Source organism: Melitaea cinxia, chromosome 10 (assembly GCF_905220565.1).
Source record: "Melitaea cinxia chromosome 10, ilMelCinx1.1, whole genome shotgun sequence".
Classification (NCBI taxonomy): domain Eukaryota; kingdom Metazoa; phylum Arthropoda; class Insecta; order Lepidoptera; family Nymphalidae; genus Melitaea; species Melitaea cinxia.
The window spans coordinates 17,240,401-17,266,992 of record NC_059403.1 but is presented as its reverse complement, the minus strand read 5'-3'; the positions used below and the strand labels follow the sequence as shown (position 1 = coordinate 17,266,992).

General features: G+C 32.6%; 1 protein-coding gene across 1 annotated transcript in view; it reads left to right on the top strand.

Moving 5' to 3' along the window:
• LOC123657028 overlaps positions 1-26,592 on the top strand; it is a 72,566-nt gene that overhangs the window by 4,526 nt on the left and 41,448 nt on the right. The window contains exons 2-4 of the mRNA XM_045592629.1: positions 6,200-6,332; positions 11,464-11,772; positions 12,514-12,684. Of these exons, the coding sequence (XP_045448585.1) occupies positions 6,200-6,332; positions 11,464-11,772; positions 12,514-12,684 (613 nt within the window). The remainder of the gene's footprint in view (positions 1-6,199; positions 6,333-11,463; positions 11,773-12,513; positions 12,685-26,592) is intronic.

Here is a 26,592-nt window from a genome sequence, read left to right as displayed (position 1 = left end):
TGTGATATTTCTACGTGAAAGTGAATTTCCTTTAAGTGGTCCTAAGTTATGTTTAATAAAAATCAATCTAATTTGACTTAACTAGCCACTTGGTGCAGATTGTAGTGACCCTCCTTTCTGCTCTGGGGATTGTGGGTTTGAATAATATATATATATATATATATATATATATATATATATATATATATATATATATATATATATATATATATATACGTTTAATGAAAAAAAAGGAGTTATACCAGTCGGATGTTACCTATAGCACAAGAATTAAATTGTTTACTTTAGGAACAAGCGACCTTGTGTGTGTAATGTAAATATTTATTATATTTAATTTGAAGAGTAATGTCAGTTCTTTACCAACACGACGTAAGGTATTTTCGGTACAAAATGTTAAAAAAAAAAACAATTATTTTTAACTTAATTCAAAAAAGGTTCTGAATTCCCGATTGCAGTATTTTATATGTTATATGTTTCTATGTTATATGTTTATTTTATATGTTTCAAATTGTAGTACGAGTATTTTATATGTTACCTTGTAACTTTTTACTGGTTACGAGATTTGATCATTTTTTTTTGTATTAAAAAGTTTGTCCCTGTCTTAGATCCGTCCCTATAAATCGTAATGATGTCTGTCGAGTAGTTTAAGATATATCCTAATAATGCGTATGTCATCATAATCATCATCATTACAGCCTATACAGTCCACTGCTGGACTTAGGCCTCCACAAGTTTACGCCAAAAACAACGTGAACTCATGTGTTTTGCCTATAGTCACAACGCTGGGCAGGCGGGTTGGTGACCGCAGTGTTGGCTTTGTCGCACCGAAGACGCTGCTGCCCGTCTTCGGCCTGTGTATTTCAAAGCCAGCATTTGCATGGTTATCCCGCCACCGGTCGGCTTTTTAAGTTCCAAGGTGTTAGCGGAACTGTGTTATCCCTTAGTCGCCTCTTACGACACTCACGGGAAGAGAGGGGGTGGCTATATTGTTTAGTATCGTAGCCACACAGTACGATGCGTATGTGAAGACGGTTATTATTTGTTTTGGAATAAATACAATCACTTAGTACTGACGTTTACGATACTATGCTTATGTTGGTAATGGTTCCTATTTCGCGATGAGAAAACTGAAGTTACACAGTCAGGCAGGATTCAACTGGACAAGTGTCGAGTGCGTTTTATAGCTGCTTATGTCTTTTGACTCATTTGCGTAATATAATTCATTAATTTCATATTAAACTAAAATTATTATATCTACTTTAAAAACATATTAAAGAAAGCATTTTTATTACTAGAAAATAATCTTAATTAACATTTCTCGTACGTTATGAATGTTTGTTTGGAGAGTTTTTGTGAGTACAGCTACTCTAGCGCATTGACTTAATGTCTCCGTTCCGCTCGTAGTTGCAAGCGGCTGTTATGTCGGTTGCAATTAAATCGCTTTACACGATACGTTGGTTTTGTAAAACAATCCTGTTAACGATCTTTATTTTCCCGACTCTTTTGAAATTTTCAATTTACTTTATATTGCATTATGTTTTTTTTTTATTTTCCAATTTTCAATTTACTTTATATTGCATTATGGTTTTTTTAAATATAATTAGCGCTTTTCAAATATTTATTCATTTACTAGCTGACTCGGCAAACGTTGTCCTGCCGCTAAACGCTATTTAAAATAGGGGTTGGTGGTAGAAAAGTGAAAATTTAGGGTTGTATGTATTTTTCAACCCACATCATAATAATATAACGAATAAATAATTTTATATTTATATTACTTAACATTTAGGGGGATAAAAAATAGATGTAATTCGATTCTCAGACCTACCCAATATGCACACAAAATTTCATGAGAATCTGTCAAGCTGTTTCGGAGGAGTTTAACTACAAACACCGCGACACGAGAATTTTATATATAAGATTTATCTATGCTTTATTGCCTATTTTAAATTACGTTAAAGAAAATGACAATATTCTTTAACTTTACTGAGGTAGGACTGGCACAGCAGGACTTCTACTGCTGGAGCAGCTCGACTGGGGAACTACCTCGACCTCACAGAAGATCACCACTAACTAATATTTATTCTAAAGCAGTGTTGTGTTCCTGTTGTGGTGAGGTGAGTAGAGCTCCTGGGGGGAATTGGGGGCAGGGTTTGAAACGCGCTTGCGATGCTTCTGGTGTTGCAGGTGTCTAAAAGCTACGGTAATCGCTTACCACCAGGTGAGCCGTACGCTTATTAACCGATCTAGTTGTATAAAGAAAATAGAAAAAGATTCTAAATAAAAAAAGTGGAAAAATTTCCAACGAAATTAAAAAAAAAAACTGTAAGTAAGCTCAACAGCTGTAGATTACTATCTAGATGTGACTCAAACGAAATCGGATAGATCGCCGAGTTACGAAATAAGGAAGTGAAATATTCAAAAAAATGTAAATTTTGTTTGATTTGTCGTGAATTATTTGAGCGTGTGGTTATGTAACGATTACGTTCCCGTACTGTACAATAACGATGACAGTGCAAGCATTTCTTCTTCGATGTAGGTTAATGCGATAATGATGTAATTAACTTTTGAAAAGAGATACGAAAATATATTATTATACTATTTTTAATACGAAATAAATTTTTGATTTAAATAATTTAATGATTATTATTTTATTATACGTTTTAAATAATATAATTATCTAATATATTGCTTCCGGTCGTTGCTTAATCTCCACCTTTCGTGAAATGTCATTCAAAAATAAAATAAAAAAGTGTGTGTACATATGAACGCACGTAAGATGTTAATACTTCATTGGCTAGCTAACTTCACGTTGCTAACTCCTTCTTCGTTGACTAGCTAACCTCAGGGTGTCGGTTTTTCGTGACGGTGTGCGCGCGCATCGTAAAATATTACCCTCACCATTTTTCCCTAATGCTCCAAAAGAAATATAACTTCAATAATAAGTAAAAAGTTCATACTTAAATTTTCTGTACAGTAAATATTATTACGTTAAAAATTATGTTATCTATACAATTATAGTTAAATAACACTGCTCTCGAGTGGTGTTGGGTTTCTGTGGTAAGTAAGGCCCTGAGGGGGGAAGGGGGAGGGGGGGTTGGTTAGAGTCGGTAATGCGCCCTTGATGCTCTTGGTGTTGCTGGCGTCTATAGGCTACGGTAAACGCTTACCATCAAGTAGGGTACGCTTGTTTGCCGACCTAATCATATAAAAAATACAATTCAGAGTTTTTAATATAATATGACGATCTTGAATATAAAAACAATGATCATTTAAATATGCCTTGTAAAATGCCAATTACGCCAATCGGAAGTCACGACAAAAACGAAACATTTATAGAATATTTGAATCTATATATTTGAAAAGTACCGAAAAGGCACGTTTTAAATATTATAACTTCCTTTAATATTTAACTTGTTGTTATTATAAACAAATAAGTATGTGTATTTACAGATAACTGTTCCTATAATATGCTATACTTTTATATTATCAAACGGAACGATAACTAAAAAATAACCAAACTCCATGAATAACTAATGTGAATACGTGCATTGAATTTGTGTTTTAAGCAAATGACTTATTACATAAACACATAAAATATGAAATAATACTTAATCTATCAATACACGTACATGTATTACTTCATACATAAATGCTTAGTACCCTAAGCTCCGATCCCGGTAATAGTTGACCTTGATTGGTAATTGATTGATTGAATGATCACAATAATGATTACCTATATTTTGTAAATACAATCAGACTTTATATGAGAATCGATCTCCCAACCTTCGAGAGAAGAGCAGGATCACTGCCATTTGTGCCAATAGGAATTACACAGCCAGGCCTTTTCTTTTAATCAATCTATTATGACTCCAATAATACAGCCCTATGATTGACAGCGCAGTTGTAAGAACCTTTAGAAAAAGAAACATTACGTAAAATTTCTTGTTTAGTCTGTGGTAAATGTCACTTTACATGTCAGCTGTAGTTGAAGACAGTTTTTGTATCTGTGCTTTCTCCCGTTTCCCTATTACACACGCAGACACACGGTTTGTAACCTTATGAAAGTGATTTTAAGTCTCATTATCATTCGTTCAGTAAAGGCGGAATATCGCAATTTTAATGATATAAGATGTTATCAAGATTTTTTTTTCTTTATATAAGCAAAATTGAAGTATCAATGGTTTAATCAAAGATGGCTGATGACTTGCCGGATTGTTAATGAAAATATTTTCTCGCTTTCATTTACGTATGTAGAATGCTATTTTTTGTTTGATTTTTGATAATGATAGTAGCGGTTCTATATACTCTCTCTTTCACTGTAATAACGATCGATTCGGCCTGTTACATCCCACTGCTGGGCATACACCTCTTTCTCCATATAGGAAGAGGATCAGAGCTTAATCCATCACGCTGCTACACTGTGATTTGGTGGATAATATATCTTTACTATGAGTACCTAATGACCGTTATCACGTTTATATGATAACCACCGGAACCGAAAGCTTAAGATGCTCTCCGAGGCATAGTGGGGAGACATCGAACCCGCAAACAGCCGGTATTTAAGTGCGTACATGGCATACTGACCACACCACTGGAGCGGTTGTTGTGATTTCTAGAACTTTTGTTATTTTTATTTTGATTTTTGTTACTTTTATTTTGAACTAGAATTGAAGGGATAATGGTTGTAGATAATATGAGTTTTTAGGCTCATTATGTCCATAAATATTTTTTAAAGGATTACCATCGACTATGACTGTATTAATCAAAAAAAAAAAAAAAAAGAAAAAATCGTAACTACTCAATTCTGCAAGCCAGTAATATTTTATTTTTATTTAATTTACTGCTATCACCAATCCGGAAAGCAATCGGTAAGAACCTTAACAGTTACTTTAAAAAAAAAGAGCTGAAAAAGCTTAAGAGAAATGCTTTAAATCACACTACTGAAGTAAGACTTCCTTAGTTCCCCTACAGTAATATATCAAACGTAACTCTCTCTCTTTCTATCTTCACTAACTTAAATCTCCCTCTCAACTTCCGTTCGCCTCACCCAATCACACCTTTCGTTACACTCTTGTCACGCATTCATCAGCTTACTTCCCAAGTCAAGCGTAAAGAAGTTTTACTTCAAAAATGATTGAATAGACAAACATCATATTCGGTCCTATGTTTCGACGACGAGTTATAAGGCTTATAGTAGTTGCGCTGGCGGTTGCAGTCACGACCGCACATGACATTCATTTGTATCGGCCAAACAGATGTTTGGCGAGGTCTGAACGTTTGTGCTTGTGTATTATGTGTTTCTGGACCCCCGATACAGGAATTAATCCTAGTGGAGGTTGAGTTTGAGCCGTTTACCGTGAAGTTTTTTATATTCTATCTGAAATTCTAAACATAAATTAAAAAACAATAAACTATCTTGGATTTAATCTCGCTCGAGGGCTTTGTCATTGCTACACTAACCAAAGCCACTTTTAACTAAATCAATTTGTTTAAATATCAATTAATAAATGATAAAAAAATTATCTCGCGAATATTTCGTTGACTACATAATTATAAAGTTAACCGCATGGATAACAGTGTATATCAGACACGCGGAGTGATAAACAATCTGTTTTAAGTAATAGTTCATTCTGAATCACTTGCGACTTTCTCTCTGAAACCCGCTACTCCATTAGTTCATTTTATTAGATGCTGCTAAATATCGGCTACTTAAAATTGTTTTCAAGGGAAATTTCAGAATGTACATGGAGTATAATATTAATAAATAAACGTAAATAATGAGTATTTGGAATGTGAAAAGGAATATTCAGTGCACTACGGATGGGCGTATGATTAATTTTTTCCTGTTTTGTTCTTCAACTAGTATTATAAAAATTAAAATAATTAAATATTTCATCATTTTCATTAAATTGTTCTATTTCATTATGAATAGAAACTACCATGTAGGTTGTAGTTGTGCTTACTTAGAATTAGTTCTGTTAAATTGCAACGACTACAAGATGTCTTAAACCACATGATAAAAAAAATTACTTATATTTAATTTGATTTTTGTTTTTAGCTTATAATAGAAATTAATTAATTTTAAATTTTGAATATTCTATTTACAACTATTTGTAAAATAATAAATATATTACGTATTATCTATATAAATGTATATAGCTACAATAATATTGTAATTATAATATGTATATTTGTGCAGCAGCGGTCTGCTGACAGCGTTCCTGGCGTTGTCGTTGCTCTGCCTGGCGTGCGGCAACAGCGCCGCCGTCCTGGCCGCCACTGGCCTCCAGCGTGACTCGCTGAGGCAGCCCGAGCCTCTCACTAGCTTTGAGGTAAGTGTCACTAATATTTACAACTAAATAAGTAACTATAATATTACATAATGTCTCATCATCATCATCATTTCAGCCTATCGCAGTCCACTGCTGGACATAGGCCTCCATAAGTTCGCGCCAAAAATGGCACGAATTCGAACTCATGTGTGTTGTCCATAGTCACCACGCTGGGCAGGCGGATTGGTGACCGCAGAGCTGGCTTCGATAAATAATAATGTCTTCAAATATCTTATTCTTATTAGTTAGCTCTACCATTGGTTGCTTAGAACTTTTCATACCAAATTTTTATACGGTTTTTAAAAAAGGTTATAATTAAAATCCGTGTTTATTTATTGCTACAAAAACGTAGTATATGAAAATACCTTTAAAAGTGATGATCATCATGAGTAAAATTTTCAAGTCTCATAGCTATACCTTCTCTTCGATCACAAGTAATTCTTTTTAAATGTTTACGATATACCTAAAAAAGGTTCTGGTACAAACTAAAAATTACATGTACCTATTATCTGTTTTAAAATTAAGGTTTTAATTGATATTAAATAAAGCCGCATCTGTAATGAAGTAAATTAAGGTTAAGCTCGACTATAATCAAGTCCCTCAGAGTATGTCATTTTATCACTACAGATAGTTATATCTTTAAAAAGGATAGAAGTCATTCCCTAACTACTCACACAAGACAAACCTACATGCACACATTTTAATTAATTAGTGTTATAATGGTCGGTAAGGATGTGAAGAGCGTTCAAGGTCGTTCGCCGTGTTTTCATTGTTAGCTCTTTATTGTTTAAAAAAAAGCAGAACGTGTGAGATTCACAAAAATTAATTATTATTTTTTTTAATTTATAATTTTCAGTAAGTATATAAACTTAATAGATAATCTGTTAAGTTTAACTTTCATTTGCGAAACTCCAAAAGCTGATTTTGAGATATTTAATAGCCTATACCCTTATAAAAAATAAATAGAAAAAAAAGTTCTTGCAGACGGACATATAAATAGTAGTAATATATTTAATAACTATAAGTGAAAATAATATCACGATGAACTAATAAAATTTTAAAAATGTGAGCGTATGTACAATTTTACCGACTTTTATTACGAATAATAAAAAAAAATTATTTTTAAAAATGGCAACATTAACGTTATTTAATAAAAAAAGTAATATGAACGAAAGACAAGAAGTCACACACTGATAGTGATGACGACTGATGATCAGTATTTTATTATTTAACAGATGTTTAACAGAATAAAACCGCAAACGACTATTGATTAGATCAAATTTATAAATACAAGTGATTTTAATTATAACTATTTCTAATCGTCGGCATTGCGTTTCTCGTTGCGTTTGCGGGTTCTTTGAAATCAAGTGGATTGACTTATCAGGCGTGCAAGCGCGGTGACTTAATCTCGTACTTAGCGATTTATTATGCACCAGTTCTTGCATTCAGCGGGATTTACACTCACGAGAATATATCAAATGTTCATAGCTGATATTATTTGTATTAATATTATAAAGCTAAAGAGTTCATTTGTTGCAATGCGCTAATCTCACAAAGCACTGGTTCAATTCGAAATATTATTTTCGTTATGGATAGTCTGTTTACAGAGGAAGACTATAGGGTATATAATGCCCCAATTCCCCCCAGGGGCTCTGGTCACCTTACTCACAAACAGGAACACAACACTGCTTGAAAACAGTATTATTTAGCTGTGATCGTCTGTAAAGTCGAGGTAATACCCCAGTCGGGTTGCTCCATTTTTGAGCAGGAAATTTCCTGCTGTGCTTCAATTACCAGTTAGCTAGTTATTTATATATAAAAAATATATAGGCGTATATGTTGTTTTTGCTTTTTTATTGGGCAATTCCTGTTATAGCCTTTAACCTGAATTTTAAACAGCTTAATACGAGAAGTACACTTTATATGGTATTTCAAAGAAACAAACAGATTTTACCTTTTGTAATACCTATATGTAATTTAGTAATTATAAATCTAAAATAATTCTCTTCATGAATTATAATTAAGCATCATCATTTTTAATGTATGACTGTACAAAGGTTGCGCAAAGGTATTATTAAATCAAATACAGTTAAAATAATATTCATTGAGATAAAGTTCAAGGCTCTGTTTGGTGAGATCGTGATGTACAACTGACATAGGGCGAGAGGTGGTAGAGATTTTTTGGGTAGTTATGTGTGACGTTTCTTGCAAATTTGCAATTATTTTCTTTATGGTAATAAATGTAGACATAGCTCGAAAGTAGTGTGGCAAAACTACCGTTATATTTTTACCAATTTTTTTTAGCAAAAAATATTTTCTCTCGAAATTTCCATAGTTATAAATTAAATATTTTCATTTTAAAGTATTAAGTTAACATCTTCGATGAATTAATCAAGTTAAATACGTTAGATTTAAAAAAAAATTGTTTGATATTTCACTTCATTTCACGTTTAAAAAAACTATTTAGAGCGCCCAAGTATCTGCCCAAAAAATTATAACCAACTCCTGGACTACAAATGTTATTTGTATGTCACGCGTTCACAACCTTGCTTCGACTATAATAACATCGACGAAATAATAGTTTTATTATATTAAGATGTGTTAGTTGTTATAATATGTGAAAAACTAGATGTAAATGGGTAAGAAAAAAACCTGGTAAAAAAACATAGTTTCACTTTAAATAATTTATAAAAAAAGTGTTTAAAAATCTATCTAGTTTATAATCTAGTGCTAAATTTGACTCGTATTATGCTCCTAAAAAAGGTTTATATAGCGATCCAAATGTTTTTTCTTTATACCAACTCATCAGCCACTACAGCCTTAAAAAAATCTAAAGTTGTCAGTTTTCGAAAAAAAATTATATAAAAGTATTTTCTAGATTTCAATTCATTTCATTAGTATCAAAAAATTAACTTTAACTCGCGCCAACATATCATTTATCATTTAATTACAATACTGCCTAAAACTTACACATTTAATATGGACTTCTACACACTGTATGTGCACCTATAACAGGAAACCATCTGTGTCCTACGGTTTAATACGCGTTAATTTGGGGAGAAAATAGCCCATAGCCTATAGCCTCGGGAAATGGTCTATTCATTACAAAAATAATTTTTCATTTCGAACCAGTTTTTCAAGCAAACTTTTCAGCTTTATAATATAAGTATTGATAAACAAAGAATAAATACATCATACAGTCACACACACATATAAATATTAGATATAAAATACAATCTCCTTATTACAGCGTGAGAACATCGTAAAGGCACAAGAGCATTAAGTGTCCGCAACAGCGATGTTACAAAAACATTACGTTTATCTATCGGACGATTGATGTGGTGACGTTGTGTAATAGTTCGTCATATCTGTTGTAATAATGATGGAGTTTACATGTTTTAACGTGCTTCAGGATCTGATGGTTAGATTTGAAAATTTCTTTTTTGGTCTGATTGTTGTACGCTTACGTTTACGTATAACTTATATGTACGGAGTAGAAATTGGAAATGTCAATTTAGGTAAATACACGCGGGTAGCTGTGTGGCTACGGCATAAAAGAATATAGCCACCCCGTCTCTTCCCGTGGGTGTTGTAAGAGGCGACTAAGGGATAACACAGTTCCGCTACGACCTTGGAACTTATAAAGCCGATCGATAGCGGGATAGCCGTCCAACTGCTGGCTTTGAAATACACAGGCCGAAGACGGGCAGCAGCGTCTTCGGTGCGACAAAGCACCAGCCCTGCGGTCACCAACCCGCCTGCCCAGCGTGGTGACTATGGGCAACACACATGAATTCACGCCATTTTTGGCGCGAACTTGTCCTTTGTCCAGCAGTGGACTGCGATAGGCTGAAATGATGATGATGACGCGGGTCGTCTCGAGTTTATTTTTTTTTTGTCGTAGGTATAGGCAGGAATATAGATTAAAATTAGCCGTTAGTTCGCAAGAACGAATAAAATTCTGATGTTTGAGCATAAACCTTTAGATAATAAAAAAATCTTAATGTATATTCAGTAAAAAAAACGTCTTATATATTCTTGAATTTGATGTTATAGCAAAATGCAATAGGGCGTTTTACAAATCTTGCACAGGCATGACTTACGCCCACCGATACCGTAAGTTTAGAATTTACGTAAATGCATCAAGCGTAAATGTCAGAAAGTTATGACTGGACTCGTTAAGCCGATAATCGACGAAAACGTAGGCTGCCCTCGCAGGTCACACAAGGCTAATTAGAATTCAAACGTGAAAACATTATACGACGTGTGAATTGCAGTACAACTAACGACGGAGGGAAATGTTTGTTAGAACGACAAGTTACTTAAGATGCAATGTTTTATGGTCTGTTACGTGTAAATTATGAAAACCTGGACTTTGTAAATGACGCATACGAAGTCCATCTTGAAATTAAATTATATGAAATAATTATTTTGCCGTAAGGTGATACACACAACAAAATATAAAAAGTATATTTTAAAAAATTAACAAACCGCTTAGTAATTTTTACATTAGATACATCCCAAACTTAGGTAATGTACCCAGTATGAAATAAACTAAGCTAATCTCTAGTGTCGGTAGACATAAGCTCTTGATTATGCCATCCCCTTTACTAAAAAATATAACAACACGTACATGTCAGCCTATTGTAGTCCATTGCTGGACATAGGCCACAAGTAAGTTTGCACTAAACTTTCCGGTTTTCCGTAATTCTCATCCAGCCTTCACAATGCAAATAGACTTAAAATTAAGAAGTTTTCTGAAAAAAGGTTTTACACATAATTATGTATGTATGTGTAAGTATACAATGTAATGTAATGAAATGTATGTGTGTATGTATGAGTGTGAGTGTATGTATAGATTTAAAGAAAAGAAAAAAAAAACCGTCAGCATCGGACTACGTCCTAGCTTTACTAGGCTGTCACAGGACTGTTGATTTGTAGTTCTAATGATAAATCCCCTATGGTATTATAATGCATGTTTAACAAAAGATATGGGGCCCGTGGATTTTAAATAAAAAAATATGTTTTTTTAAAAAGGAAAAGAAAAAGAATCAAACGTGTTACTGAAGAAGTATCTTAGCATCTCATAACCCATATCATATTAGCATTCTTATTGACGTTTTGTTTCCAGGATGAAATGCAAGCTTGGACCCCAGTGCTGGCTAATATTGCGCTTTTGATCATCGCCTCAGTCCACTGTCTGGTCTGCATCGTATCCATCTACCACCTCTCTAAGAGGATTTGTCCTTGCTTCCGCCCTAAGCAGGCCTTCAACCATAACCAGTTTGATCCAGCTTTCAAGCCAGTTCAGCCTTGCGTTTTTCACGTTGATGAGATCAAGAAGGCCCAAGAAGTGGAGAAGATAAGGGGACATGAGCTTTGTAAGGACTTAGAGGCTAAGTTGCAAGGAGGGGAGACGATGAAGAAGAAAAAGATTAAGGTTTGAGTTTTTTAATTACGTACATGACAAGCTTTCTTTTTAAGACTTTTAGAGTGTGACTTTTGCTGAAAATTTCTTAGCATTTCTTATTTGGGTCCGATTTCTAATTTTAAATGCGTAATATTTTTTTTTTTTGTTAATTTTGGTAATTTTTTTTTTATTTAAAATTAACATTATTTATGTTACATTATTAGTCTTATGTGTTATATTAAATTTTTCAATGTGCGATTAATTCAAAGAACAGTTAGGTACATTATGGAATACTTATCGAGGCTTGAGATATCTTAGTAATTTAATTATCATATATTCCTAGTTAAAATTTAGTCATAACATTAAAAACACCAAAAAATAGACACTATTTGTTGTCTATGGCGAATGTGTTTTTAAAAACCGGTACACGATTTAATTGCTTAAAAAATATATAAAAAATTCAACACGTTCGCCTTGATTCGATTTCGTGACACGAATGTACATAGAAAAAATATATAATTAGTCTTAATAACAAAGAATGTTGAATTGGTGTCAATTTATGAACTATTTTATAAAAGTATTAAAAAAATGATTTTTTTATCGAATTAAATATTATGTTACAGTCAAAAAATAAAGGCTTGAAAAATAAATTTAATTACATCGTCAAAATTTTTATTACATTTTTAAAAGAAAGTTTTATAAAACACTAAAAAAAAAGTTTACGACTCTAAGCTTTTTCAACTCTTGAAACCAGTACCTTATCTACAGGAGGAGCCAGAATATGGCAGTGCCAATAGTAAGGAGAAACTGGTGACAAAATGGCTGGGTAGGCATCACGCGGTGACCACGATCCCTCTCCCGCCAAGGAGCAAGGGTGTCAGGAAGGCGAGGAAACCACCGCCAGGTCCTATGATGCTGGTGCCGGCACATCCAGCGAGCACGGTAAGATTATTTTATTTTAAATCTAGATATAGTGAAAGCTATTTTTTCTAGCGTTTCCAAACTTTCAAATTCTTGATGTAATTTTTTTTAACATATTGAATAAAAAACCTAAGTTAAAACAGTATAAATTGATGTGAACATTTTGTATCTGTAATTACAGAAATACAATTTGAAATATATGTAAACTATTGGAAACATTTTAAACTAATTGTCATTAGAACAATGACACTACTGTTATTATGTTTTCTTTGTTAAATAATTTTAAATCTATTAAAATTAAGGATTGAGCATACTTGAATTACAAAATTATTATCAATTCACTTGGTTGAATAACTTCAAAAGACGTTTAATCAGTTATAAATTTCCCACAAATATTAATAGACCTACGTAATGCAGTCTGGCTCTGAGTATAATTAAATTATTTTCGAAACACCATCAAATTTTCTGGTAATTACGCGTCGATGCGTTTAGTTCTGTGTTTTGTTGTAACCCGTGGTCAGTGATCAGTCACAATTGCACGGAGTTGGGTCAGCGGGTCATATTGACCAACGCTTCTCACGAATGCGAACTTAATGCGTCATTTAGATGTACGAGTATAATATGCTCGACTAGCTGAGATATACTATCGCGTGATTTTGTTTTCAAATTTCCATACTTTTATCTAGTTATACTAAAACCAATTTTAGTATAACATTTGTAAATTAAATTAGTCAGGAATTTGACTTAAATTTCAAGCTAATTTCTTTTATACATATGCATATATATATATATATATATATATATATATATATATATATATATATATATATATATATATATATATATATATATATATATATATATATATTATAAAACCATAACGTCCAGCAAAAAAATTCGTTACGTAATTTGGAAATTATAAATAATTTTATATTTCTGAAGAAAGTGTAGGACAAAAGTGACAGAACAATATCGATATTAAATAATCGTATTTGCTCGCAAACGAAAAAAAAAAACCGACTTCAATTAGATCGACAAGTAATATAACGTAGGTCGACGAAAAAATAGTCAAGTAAATACGTGTTATCAAAGATTACTCAAAAAGTAGTTATCAGGTCTCGATGAAATTTAAATGTACGTACGGACGATAGTTTAACGTGACCCTGTCATAACAAAACATCTCTAACGCACAGGCCAATCAAGTGGAAAAGTGACAGATGCGGCGCAAGCGTACAATGAGCGTAACGGCACAATGAGCCATCCCTTTTCGTGCATTCAGCCGGCGTTTATCGATTTATTAGACGTTGTCACGTCAAAAAAAAAAAATCTTAAGAACTCGAGATAATTATAGATAACACTAGCTGTGCCCGCGGCTTCGCCCGCGTTGAAATCAGTGTTTCACAAAGTTTCCCGGCAAACTTCTAGTGAAACTCTCATCAAAATCGGCTTAGCTGTTCCTGTAAACCTTCCTCTTGAAGCTCTTTCTTCATTGGTGAAACCGCATGAAAATCCGTTCAGTAGATTTTGAGCGAATCGATCACATTCACTTTTGGGGACTTTGTTTTATAATACACTAACTGTTGCCCGCGACTACGTCCGCGTGGTTATGAAGATATGCATTACTATCACGATGTCTAACGCAAATTATTTATTTATTTCAGTCACTTGAAATGCTTATCACACTGAGTAACTTTTAAAAAGGCACAATTTAGTATAATTTAATAGTAATTTTTATAAAACCTATACACCACATTTTTAGTTTTATTTTCAGGCTGCAGTATTAATAACCTATCAGGCAAACTTACAGCTGCTGTATATGTTTCATACAAACTATCAACCCCAATTAAACCCCCTTAGCGGTGGAATATCGCTAAATCCGTTCTTAGCGGACATCTACTGACTATAGTCTACCTCCCTGCTAAATTTTATCTTTGTCCATCCTGAATGAATGGACCATCCAGCGGTTTTTGAGTTCTCGTGATGAGTGAGTCAGTGCACATTCTCTTCATATATATATATTTACGACGCATTATTTGGACATCTTCTCACCATCTATAGAGCATTCATTTTAAATTTCAAGTCTCTTACTTCAAAAAAAAAAAAAAACTTAGGACTTTCATACGAATTTCCAACCCCCGTTTTATCCCCTTAAGGATCGAGTATCGTAGAATCCGTTCACAGTGGACGTCTTCACTCTATAAGGAACCTACCTGCCAAATTTCAAGTTTATAGCTGTTATAGTTTCGGAGATTTTGTGATGAGTGAGTCAACCTACCATCCCCCATTTTAACCCCAAAAAGAAATAAATTTCTAAAGATACATTATTTGGACACCTTCTCACCATCTATAGAGCATAAAATTTAAATTTCAAGTCTCTTACTTCAAAATATAGGACTTTTATACAAACTTTCAACCCCCGTTTTATCCCCTTAAGGGTCGAGTTTCGTAAAACCAGTTCTTAGCGGATGTCTACGCCTTAGAAGGAGCCTACCTGCTAAATGTCAAGTTTGTAGCTGTTATAGTTCCGGAGATTTCATGATGAGTGAGTCAACCTACCATCCCCCGTTTTAACCCCAAAAGGGAGTTGATTTCTAAAGATACATTATTTGGTCAACTCCTCACTATCTATAGAGCATACATTTTAAATTTCAAGTCTCTTAATTCAAAAACATGGGACTTTCATACAAACTTCCAACCCCCGTTTTACCCCCTTAGGGGTCGAATTTCGTAAAATCAGTTCTTAGTGGATGTCTACGCCCTATAAGGAACCTACCTGCCAAATGTCAAAATTGTAGCTGTTATAGTTTTGGAGATTTCGTGATGAGTGAGTCAACCTACCATCCCCCGTTTTAACCCCAAAATGGAGTTGATTTCTAAAAATACATTATTTGGACACCTTTTCACCATCTATAGAGTATACATTTTAAATTTCAAGTCTCTTACTTTAAAAACATAGGACTTTCATACAAACTTGCAACCCCCGTTTTACCCCCTTAGGGGTTGAGTTTCGTAAAATCCGTTCTTAGCGGATGTCTGCGTCTTATAAGGAGCCTACCTGCCAAATTTCAAGCTTGTAGGTGTTATAGTTTCGGAGATTTCGTGATGAGTGAGTGACCTTTCGCTTTTATATATATTATAGATTATTTCTAATTACTGGTTGTTACCATTCTAAGAAAACCTTGCACCAGCGATGGAGATAATGACTTTACTGTTTGTGAACTTGACTACACTCGTTATGGTAGGGGATTATATGATGATGTTTGAAAACGTAAATGATTGTTTTAATCTGTAAGTCATAGTTGAATATCTTGATTGTGCAAATTCTTATATGATCGTAAGTAAAATGTAAGACTACATAAAATAATTTAATGAAGTTTTAACCCCAATTTGTGGCGACTCGTAATTCGAAATTCGTAATTTAAATTTCAAATACATGGAATAATTACATGCTAATTAAGCCATTCCATTTCCAATTGAAGTTTGATTTGTCCCATATTATTTCTTTTAGTTTATATTCCAAATGAGACATTTTTGTCAATTATTTATTCAAATAAATTTCTCTATGACACAGAGCTTTTTAGCTGATTAAAGTTTCTTTTCTCTAAGCTTGTCAAATTTTAATGAGACCATTACCAAATATAATGGCCTTGAGATTGAAACTAATAAAATAAAAATCGATTCTTCGTCTAGATAGAGAAAAAAATCTTTAATTGTCCTACTTGAAGTCTCGTTCCCCATTATTTTATCTTAAGTTACGAATATATATATTATATATACACATGGTCAATAAATACTAATACTTGCAGAAAAATATTACCAAATCGATACGCATCTAGTACTAAAAATACAAAAGAATTATGTTTTTTTTTCTTTTTTTTTTTAAATCAATGATAACGAAAAAAATCACAAAGTTAACAACTCGCCAGTCAATTTGATAAAAATACATTTTTGTGCATACTCTTATATAACTATAGTGTTTATACGACAAGACAAAGAGACAGGTCGCCAATACTCTGTTCCGCATACCGCGCTCTTCCTGAACCTAATGCTGTTTACAAACTCGATCCAACTTTATAATTTATACATCTAGATTGTTCTATTGTTTATTGCTTGTCTAATTTAAGAACAAATATATCGACTTCAAAATCAGCAACGGTCGCTGTCTCGCTGTCTATGGCTTACTATCAAAAGATGAAATTTTAACTTTTTTACGACTATTAAAATGTTTTTAAGACAATTATAATTAGAAGATTTAATTTGACTTGATTAACTAAATTTTTATGTCATTTTTAATTTTCGAGTTCGAGTGATGTTTAGCTATGATATGTAATTTAAAAAAAAATGTTGTCTATGTTTAGAATTATTTTTAAATATTTAATATATTAGTTATGTGTTTGTTTTGTTATTATTTCATTCATAAGGTCACGAGAATGCAATTTGTTCAATCTGCCAAACAAAGCATTTATTGTATTAATAGAAAAGAAATAAGCATTAATTTGAACAATTGTTTTTGTAAATATTTTTCAACCAAAAAGATTACAATCAGTGTGATTTTTATTTTGCAAAAATAATTGAATTTTTCTAGATTTGTTATTCAATTATATTGACCTTATACTGAGGTAGACCCGAATATTACAGTTATGTTTATTTTATATAGGTTTGAGAAAACGAAAGCTTAGGTTTTAAAATGTTGTTATTTATATAGTTGATGCGTGCACACGCGCTGAATATTCCGTGCTCTTTGATCCCATGAGCCACATTTTTCCGGATCTACTCCATTTTGTCGGTTCGTCTGCAGATAAATAAGTGATTAGAAAAGACAAGTCGTCACCCGTTCGAATATGATCGTGAAATTTTACGTTCTCTGTTTTCAAAGAGAACAATAGGTATGTAAACATGCTATTTAGTACAAGGCCTTTAGCTAAATTTTAAAGTAGCTGTTTATATAAAAGTAATACTACACGGTTGGGAATTTAGATTACGTTAAATAAAATCAAGCTATGTGGCTACGGCATTAAAGAATATAGCCACCCCCTCTGTTTCTGTGGGTGTCGTAAGTGGCGACTAAGGATAACACAGTTCCACTACCACCTTGGAACTTATAAAGCCGACCGATGGCGGGATAACCATCCAGCTGCTGGCTTTGAAATACACAGGTCGAAGACGGGCAGCAGCGTCTTCGTTGCGACAAAGTCAGCCCAGCGGTCACTAACCCGCCTGCCCAGCGTGGTGACTATGGGCAACACACATGAGATCACACCATTTTTGTTGCGAACTTGTGGAGGCCTATGTCCAGCAGTGGATTGTAATAGGCTGAAATGATGATGATGATGGTGATGAAAGAAAATCTGCAAACAACCTAACAGTAAATCTTTTAAATAATAAAAATAGAACAATTGTAATTCTTTAAAGAAAGTCATTTATTTATTATCTGTAATAACGTTTAATTCTCGCTTAGAGTTTTACAAGCCTTTTTATTTATATTGCTTTTTCAAGTTCTACGTGAAGTAAGTCAAGTGTAACGATCACTGAGTGGCGTAAAAACATCTTGTTAACCGCTATTAAAACATATTTCCGCATAAATATTGATGTTAGCGCTAATGTTTCCTGCGAGGGAACATTATATGCGTGTATTATATTATAATGTTAGATATTTACATTATTTTGTCCTTAGAAGTGGAGAAACTCGTAAAGAGTTCCGACTGTATTTTGTTTGATTAAGGGGCTACAGCAGGGCTCAGCTCGAATTCAGATTTCACCCGTACTAAATACACACGAAAATTGAGAGCGCTTGGTTGTTCATCGCGCGAATTATATGTATTTTCACCCCACAAACATTATCAATAGTTATTTTTTAAAAAACGCAACATATAAAATGTTCTTCATACTTATTTCAATTACCATGCTTAATCTCAAGTCCATAACTTCTATATTTACTGAGATATTAAGGTTTTAATACAAAAATAGAGGTAACTTTGCGATTTTTTTGTATCGAGAAAATTTTATGGAATCGTGTTTTCGAAACATATGAAAGATAGTTTATGTCCTGAACTTTACCATACATAAATTTAAAACTTAAATATTCAGTAGTTTAGAAGATATGGACATACTCCCGAGTGGAAAATAAGCAATTTGAGGTAGCATACACTCTTAAGTGTCAGTAATAATTGTAATTGGATAGGTCACAGCAGAGATTTAAAGGCACGAGCGGATAAGTAGTAAATAAATAAATACATTTTTTATTATAAACGTAATTGTAGTGACAAATGTAAGCAAAGTAAAATTTTCCAGAAGTTTTAAGTCGTTAAAAACTATTCTCAAGGATATTTTTTGTTGATTATGTTTGAACTAATTAACGGAAATAGGCGAAATAAATCTAAAATTAATATTTAAAGTTAGTCAACTGATTTTTTATTTATTTTTTTATAACCTTTACAATCAATATAAACATCATTAATGCTTTCATTTCATTCTAATATTTTCCTAAAGTGCCAGGTTCGTGGAGGTTTTACTATGCATATCATGGGTCCCTTAAGATTCGCTAAGCAGTGATTCAAAATTCCTTCGGTTTTAACTTAGCACTCCACTTTTTACTAATAAGTAAACACTATAATATTATTGCAAAAAAGCATCTAGGTATTTAACATTTTATCAAGACTTAAGTCACGTGGTTGCGACGCTTTTCTGAAAAGCACTTGACGAATTTCTGTTCAAACTACCAGGGACATATATTTGAAATTTTCTCCTTGAAGAGCGTTATAACAGAAAATAAATGATTTAAAATTTACGCAACTACTACCGAACTCGGGATTCTCACGGGATCGGCTACGCAAGTAAAACCGAGAAGTATAGCTAGTCTAATGTAAATATAAAAGCATTTCCGATGGAAATGGATTATTTATAAGTTAATGCGAACATCGCGGAACAGCGGCTGACCGTGTGCGGCGCACGCTATGTTTTTTACCGCGGCGCTGCCCGTTCCGCTCTCATAAGCACTTCGAGATTAATGCTTGAAAGATCGCACAAGATCGGAGATTGACGGATACGGAGATTTATTGCAAGTAATTTCGCTTATATACTCTTTATGATTTTAATTTGATTTAAAAAATGATGGTTAAACATTAAATCATTATTTTGTTTTGTTTAATGAGTAAAATATTTCGTGCTATCAATATTTCGTCTACAGTTAGGAGTTGTTAGAGATCAATATTTATTCGCCTTTTCCCGTTGTCAAAGTTAGAATATTATTATCTTCTTGCACTTAAGTAATTATAATTTTAGAGTAAACTATTAAAAAAATTATTGAGTTAGGGCAGGAAAAGTCCTGCTTAAGATCTGGAGCAGTCCGACTGGGGAAGTACTACGACCTTATAGAATATTACGACTAAATAATCCCCACTTCCCTACTAATATTATAAATGTGAATGTAAGTAGTGATTCACTGCTTTTAAGTAGTGATATTTTCTTGCAGTGAGTAAGGTCACCAAAGCTCCTGGTTGGGGATAGGGTGGCGCGCTTGCGATGCTTCTGGTGTTGCAGCCGTTTATAAGCTACGGTAATCGCTTACCATCGGGTGAGCCGTACGCTTGTTTGCCGACCTAGTTGTACGAAGAAAAATGTAAATAAATACATTTTTATTATTATACGCAATATTTATAGCAAATGCAGTATCATTGGAATACTTTTCAAATCAACTTGTAGTTTTTGATATTTCAAGTTTAGAAATTGAATGAATGTGTTATATGTCGCTTTTACGACAGTTTAAATCAGTCACGGCGCTTGCATAAAAAGGAACCTTTAAATATAAATGTAATAAGCCTTTATACAAATAGACCTTCTAGAGAATTAATCACATTAGATTTTATAAAACAATTAGCTGACCTTGCAAACGTTTTACCATATATGTCATTAACCCCCTTATATCTTTATTTATTTATTTATTTATCCCATCATACATCTAACATTACAGGATATTATCCTAATGCGTTAGTGTCGTTGTCGTATTAAATACATGTCATACGCAGATAAAAATACAAAAATTGATATCACATTCAATTCCATTATTTCATTTAGCAAAATCAACAGTCTTAGGGGTATGGAAAATAGACGTTGGCCAATTCTCAGAACTACCCGATATGGACACAAAATTTCATAAAAATCGGTTCAGCCGTTTCAGAGGAGTATGGTAACTAACACTGTGACACGAGAATTTTATATATAAGATTTATTATAGGTATATTTAGAATTGGTATCGACGTATAGAATTACTAACAGAAATTTTCTAAGTAGGTATCAGATTATAGCTAAAAAATTATTTACAATTATTAAAGATTACTCCAAAAGTTGTAATTCGATCTCGATGAACTTAAAATGTGACCACATGATAAACATCGGCTTTCGATAAAATTAAAAATAATTTAAATCGGTACACCCAATAAAAAGTTATGCGGATTTTCGAGACTTTCCCTCGATTTCTCTGGGATCCTATCATCGGATCCTGGTTTCCTTATTATGGTACCACACCAGGGATATCTCCTTTCCAACAAAAAAGAATGATCAAAATCGGTTGATAAACGACAAAGTTATCCCCGAACATACATTATATATATATATATATATATATGTATATATATATATATATATATATACGGTCGAATAAAGTATCCTCCTCCTTTTTTGAAGTCGGCTAATAAAATTCATAGTGATGTCAAGATGTGCTATCATTTAATTTGAATTAAACTTCATTATTTAAAAAGTTCTAGCAAATTCCTTTGGCGCTAGCGATCGTAAGTGCTATCCTAGTTTAATATAAAATTTATGTTAAGGAAATTTTGTCGTGATCTGGACTTTTTGTGTTATAAATTTCTCCTGACACAGGACATCAATGGACGGAACCGTTGACTGTAATACGTTTGTTTATTTATTACATGGGTAAATAAACTCAACCAATATTTCAAAGAAATGTGTAATTAAAAAATGCGTACCAATTTTTCTCTTATACTCGTAATTGTACACGCATTTTGAGATAATTATACAGAGATAAGTCGTTATGACACCTACCGCTGTTTCTAAAATAACTCTTGACAGCTATGGTATATAAGCCATTTTACATTGTTTTGTAATGAGTACCAAATTACTAGAGCGAAATGAAAACATATATCTTTGTCTTTCATCTCTTAATGTGTTTTCTTGAAACAATGTTCATGTTTATGGCATTAAGCTATAAAAGAAATGATTATTTTTAATGTCTTTTTATTCTACATTCTTATATTATGGTATAATTTTTATTTTCATTCGATATTTAAAAAAAAAAAACTACCCCAGGCAAATTTTTAACCTTAGAATTACTTTTTTAAAAAAGTAATTCTTTATTTCTTCTATAAGCTTAGATTAAAGTTAAAGATTTTTAAACGAAACTATTTTAGTTTAATTTTTTAATTTAATTTACGCAATTATAAAAAAAAAAAACAGTAAGTATTATATTACAACTTTCAGAAATCATGTTGTTGTTGTTGTTTTAAAATTTATCCCCAATAGGGAAAGGCAAAGGAGTATAATCCATACAGCCTAGTTTGAATTTGTAAGTTTCGTTCTGATATATCAAAAGGCCGGAGCCAAGTCTGAAGTAACTTTATTTTTCTTCTGATTCGATGACTAGTAAAGTAAGGCCGAAGCCAAGTCTATAATTTCAACAGAAATCATGGAATATATTGACTGTTTTTTTTAATTACGTAATTGTTGCATGAGAGAGTTCTTGTTGATTCTTCTCAGCAGAATCTGCGTTTAGTATCGGTGGAGTAGTTTTAAATTAAACAATCAATTTTGTAACGACTAATTTAATTTATACTTTGTAAATTCGACTTAAAATACTTTTAATATTTTGAAGCAAATTTTAAATTTTAATGTTGCTGTAAAAAAAAATCAAAATAGATTTATTCACATAGGCCTCAAAAGCACATTCAAATCATCATCTTGCAAATTAAAATTGTATTTATTGTTAAAAGTGAAGTTACAAGCATAATATTAGCAACCCCAGTCACGCGAAGCGGGAATTTGCTATGTCGTTAATCGATCTTTCCAGTCGGAAACGCTATTGCTTCACCACTCCTCCGGACCTCAGGGCTATCGTTTAACATTTAAAATATTTATTTGTGAATGTATAATTAACTATTGCGAAATAAAACGCATTACGAATTTTTATTATTTTTGATAACCCAAATTTAATATATATTTTTTTTAGTTTAATATTTAAAAATGTGTTTTTTAGTTAATACGGGAAGGTAAAAATATTAATATTGAACTAATTGCATAATTTAAACACGTGTTTCGTAAGAAATTCGCTCTTATATTTTGTGTACGTTTAAAAAAAAAAAATCGTACCCACTACGCTAACCTTAGTCGGCTATTACACTTTGACTTTCATCCTCTTTCCAATGTTAATGTATTTAATTTCCGGACTAAAATTTTAGTATTTAATAAAAGATTAAAAGATCGAACACGCAGCATGTATGTAATGTTATATTTACTTTGAAATATTTGGAGAAAAGAATTTATCATATCTAAACGAAGTACATGAGCTTAATTACATTAGTACAGCTAACGGCTCGTTTTGTGTACTACTTACTGTCTCGGTAAAGCCATAGAATTAATGCTATTTTTTTAATTACGTAAAACACTATGAGTGGATATGAAATTTAAATTCAAAAACGGTATTAAATTACTCTTGTATCATTAAATTTTACTTTATTATTTGCGAATTTGATATTTATAAAACTAAAAAATTAGCTCCTGTATACGAGTATAAAGACTATAATTATAATAATAAAAATGACATGTTTTAAAATTGACACAAATAGGTACAAACACACTTAGCTATACTCCCTTATTCTATCGATGAATTTCAATTAAATAAATTAAATTTATAGGTTGTTATTTCGGCGCTATCATTTTCTTTAATCAGTATCCAATCAATATTTTAAAGAAGCTTACATGACGTGTCACAATCGATGAAATTTTATAAAATAAAAAACGACTAAGGCTCTTCACTAACTTATATCTCCCTCTCGACTTCTGTTCGCCTCGCCCGATCACACTTTTCGCAACGCTCTCGTCATGCCTTGACCAGCTCACTCCCCAAGTCAAACGTGCGTAAAAAAGTTTTACTTGAATATGAAATGGGTAATAAGCATATACAGAATTCGTATGTGAATATAAATTACAGTAAATTTTGACGACGATCGAATCGCTGGTCGTTCCCCACGATCACGTAGTATTTCGTACGCGTCACGCGTGAACGCCTTAATTATTTAATACCTCTGATTCTCCAGCTAAAGGGCAAGCGAGTTTCGACATAAGACCACGGAGTACTCGCCATCAAACACTATTTATGGAATTTGTTTGTCATTATTTGTAATAAGGGGTATTACTAATTGTTTGAAAACGCTATTGAGATATATTGTTTGAAACCAATTTTCTCATTGAAATTAAAATTAATTTATTGTTTATAGGGTTTTTCAATTACATTTGTATGTTTATTTGTTACTAATTAATTGACAAAACATCACTTACTTAGAATTCAGGGAAGTGGCTAGAAAACATCTTCCCTAGCTAAATAATGGGTTAGATAGAAACTTACAGCTTGTACTCTTAAAATTTTTGAAAATTTGAAAGAGAAAGAGCCACGAAATGTTTTTCCTTGTTCTTTTTTTAAATATATATAGCTAGGTCGGAAAACAAGCGTACAGCTCACCTGATGGTAAGCGATTACCGTAGCTTATAGCAAGTGCGTTGCCGACCCTATCATTTCCCCCAGGAGCTCTGGTCACCTTACTCACCAACAGGAACCCAGTATTGCTTGAAAACAGTATTATTTAGCGTTTTTGTGGTCTTCTGTAAGGTCGAGGTACTACCCCAGTCGGGCTGTTCATATTTTGAGCAGGAAATTTCCTGATGATTTTGACAGTTAAATATTCGCTAATTTGTGTCTTCCCCGCCTTAACAACATTTTATGTCTGTGGTCACTGAAAATTCGTTACACCGCCTGCTTGCTTCCTAGCTATTTTTGTAAAAAAAAACAATGGTCTTTAGTACAATAAATCGCGCAGTTCTTTATAATTTCTATTATAAAACGGATGGTTCCACTCGCAGTCACAATGCACTATTGCACAGTTAAAACTTGCGTATAATTTGTTTTATAAAACTAATTATTCATCAAATTATACGCAATAACGTGGTTTCTTGAAATTGTAAGATAAAGATGTTTTTACGGCGTAATTAAACTTTTTAAAAGACGACTTCTTAGACTGAAAACAGATCGATTAAACGTAGTTAAGTTCTTTAAACTACGTCCAGAGATTATTTTTAATATAATTGTAAATGAGAACTGTAGTGGTTGTGCTGATTAACTGGAAGCCACTGCTCATAAACTTTCTTAGATCAAGGCGAGTCGCAAATGCCTTAATGATTAAGTCAGTGGAGAAATAGAGACTGGGGGAGGCACACGTCTATATGTACACACATAGGCTGATATATGTCCACACATATATCGACTTACGTATTTCAAAAATTATACAGTGCAAATTTTGGTGTATGTAAATCACACGTGTGCCGAGAATGCTAACAGTGTTTTCCTGTTGAATCGTATTTCCGATTCTTTGGGTTAAATATAACTATTTTCCAGCCCTCTTGTTGTCAGTTAGTCATAATAATTTTAATTATTATAGATTCACAGCCATAACAATTGTTGGTAGCATTTTAAATAATACTCGTAGATATAATATAATTAATTGTATTTACGATATAATATAAATAAATTATACGTGACTTGTGAAATCAATTCTACTAGGCTTTTTTTGCAAAGAAAAAATCATCTTAATTTGATTGCTAAGGTTGGGGAAAAAGGAATGCCGTGGTTTGGATATCTTACTAGCCATGTGAGACTTAGCTACACTAGCTACTCAACGGCTTTCGATGTGGTTCTCTGTTTAATACCAGAGTTAGTTGTACGCACGCTACAATCATTTAATTACAGGCAGGCTTTGTAATAAATTGTTTTGATAAATCCGTGATTATTTCCTCTATCTGTGTATCTGGAGCGTCGCGGCATCGGTTCCGTTTAGTTTCGCAACGACTAATTAAAACTACAATTAAAATTGAATTTGTAAATTTTGATTTATAACAATTTGCTTGCAGGTTTGTTTATTTTTCTTTCGTAAGATTTTTTAAGATTATTTTTTATGTTATCGTCACAATTCCTTATTGTTATGAATCTAAAGTTAATTTTTTGTTTTTCAATATAATTTGATTGTATTTGAAATTAGATAAAGGGTTAATTTCGTTACAAAAGTTGTAATTACTTGCAACATTCTCTATTTTGCATAAGAATGGTTTACAAATTACACAAAAATGCTTGATTATACTTGATTCCAGCTACAGAATCTTCGTCATTTTATACTTTTAACATATTTCATTCACATTTTTTAATCTCCATTAAAAATATCATCGTCAGACTGACGAAACCCCTCCATAAATAATAAAGATAAAAAATATATCAATATTGATAAGCATTTGTAATATAGTTATGTGCACGTCAAGTTACAATGCCAAAAAAAGCTTTTTTACCACAAACTTAAGCTACAGTTTAGAAACATTATAAACGCAGTCAAAGTTTCACAAACTATAGATGAGTTCAATATAACTTTCATCTCCGAATGTCTGAACATTGAACCGCTGTTACATAACAACCTGCCATACACACATAAATTCGCCCCGAGCGCTGCAACTTCCATACCACTTTCCCCTTAAAGACACCGTCCACTAAGCAGCGCTGAGCAGCGCTACTCAGCGCTATAATTTTACAACCTATTTGATGAATGCTAATGATTAGTGGTCTATGAATTGAATAGAATTACTAGCCTAAAATCATTATTT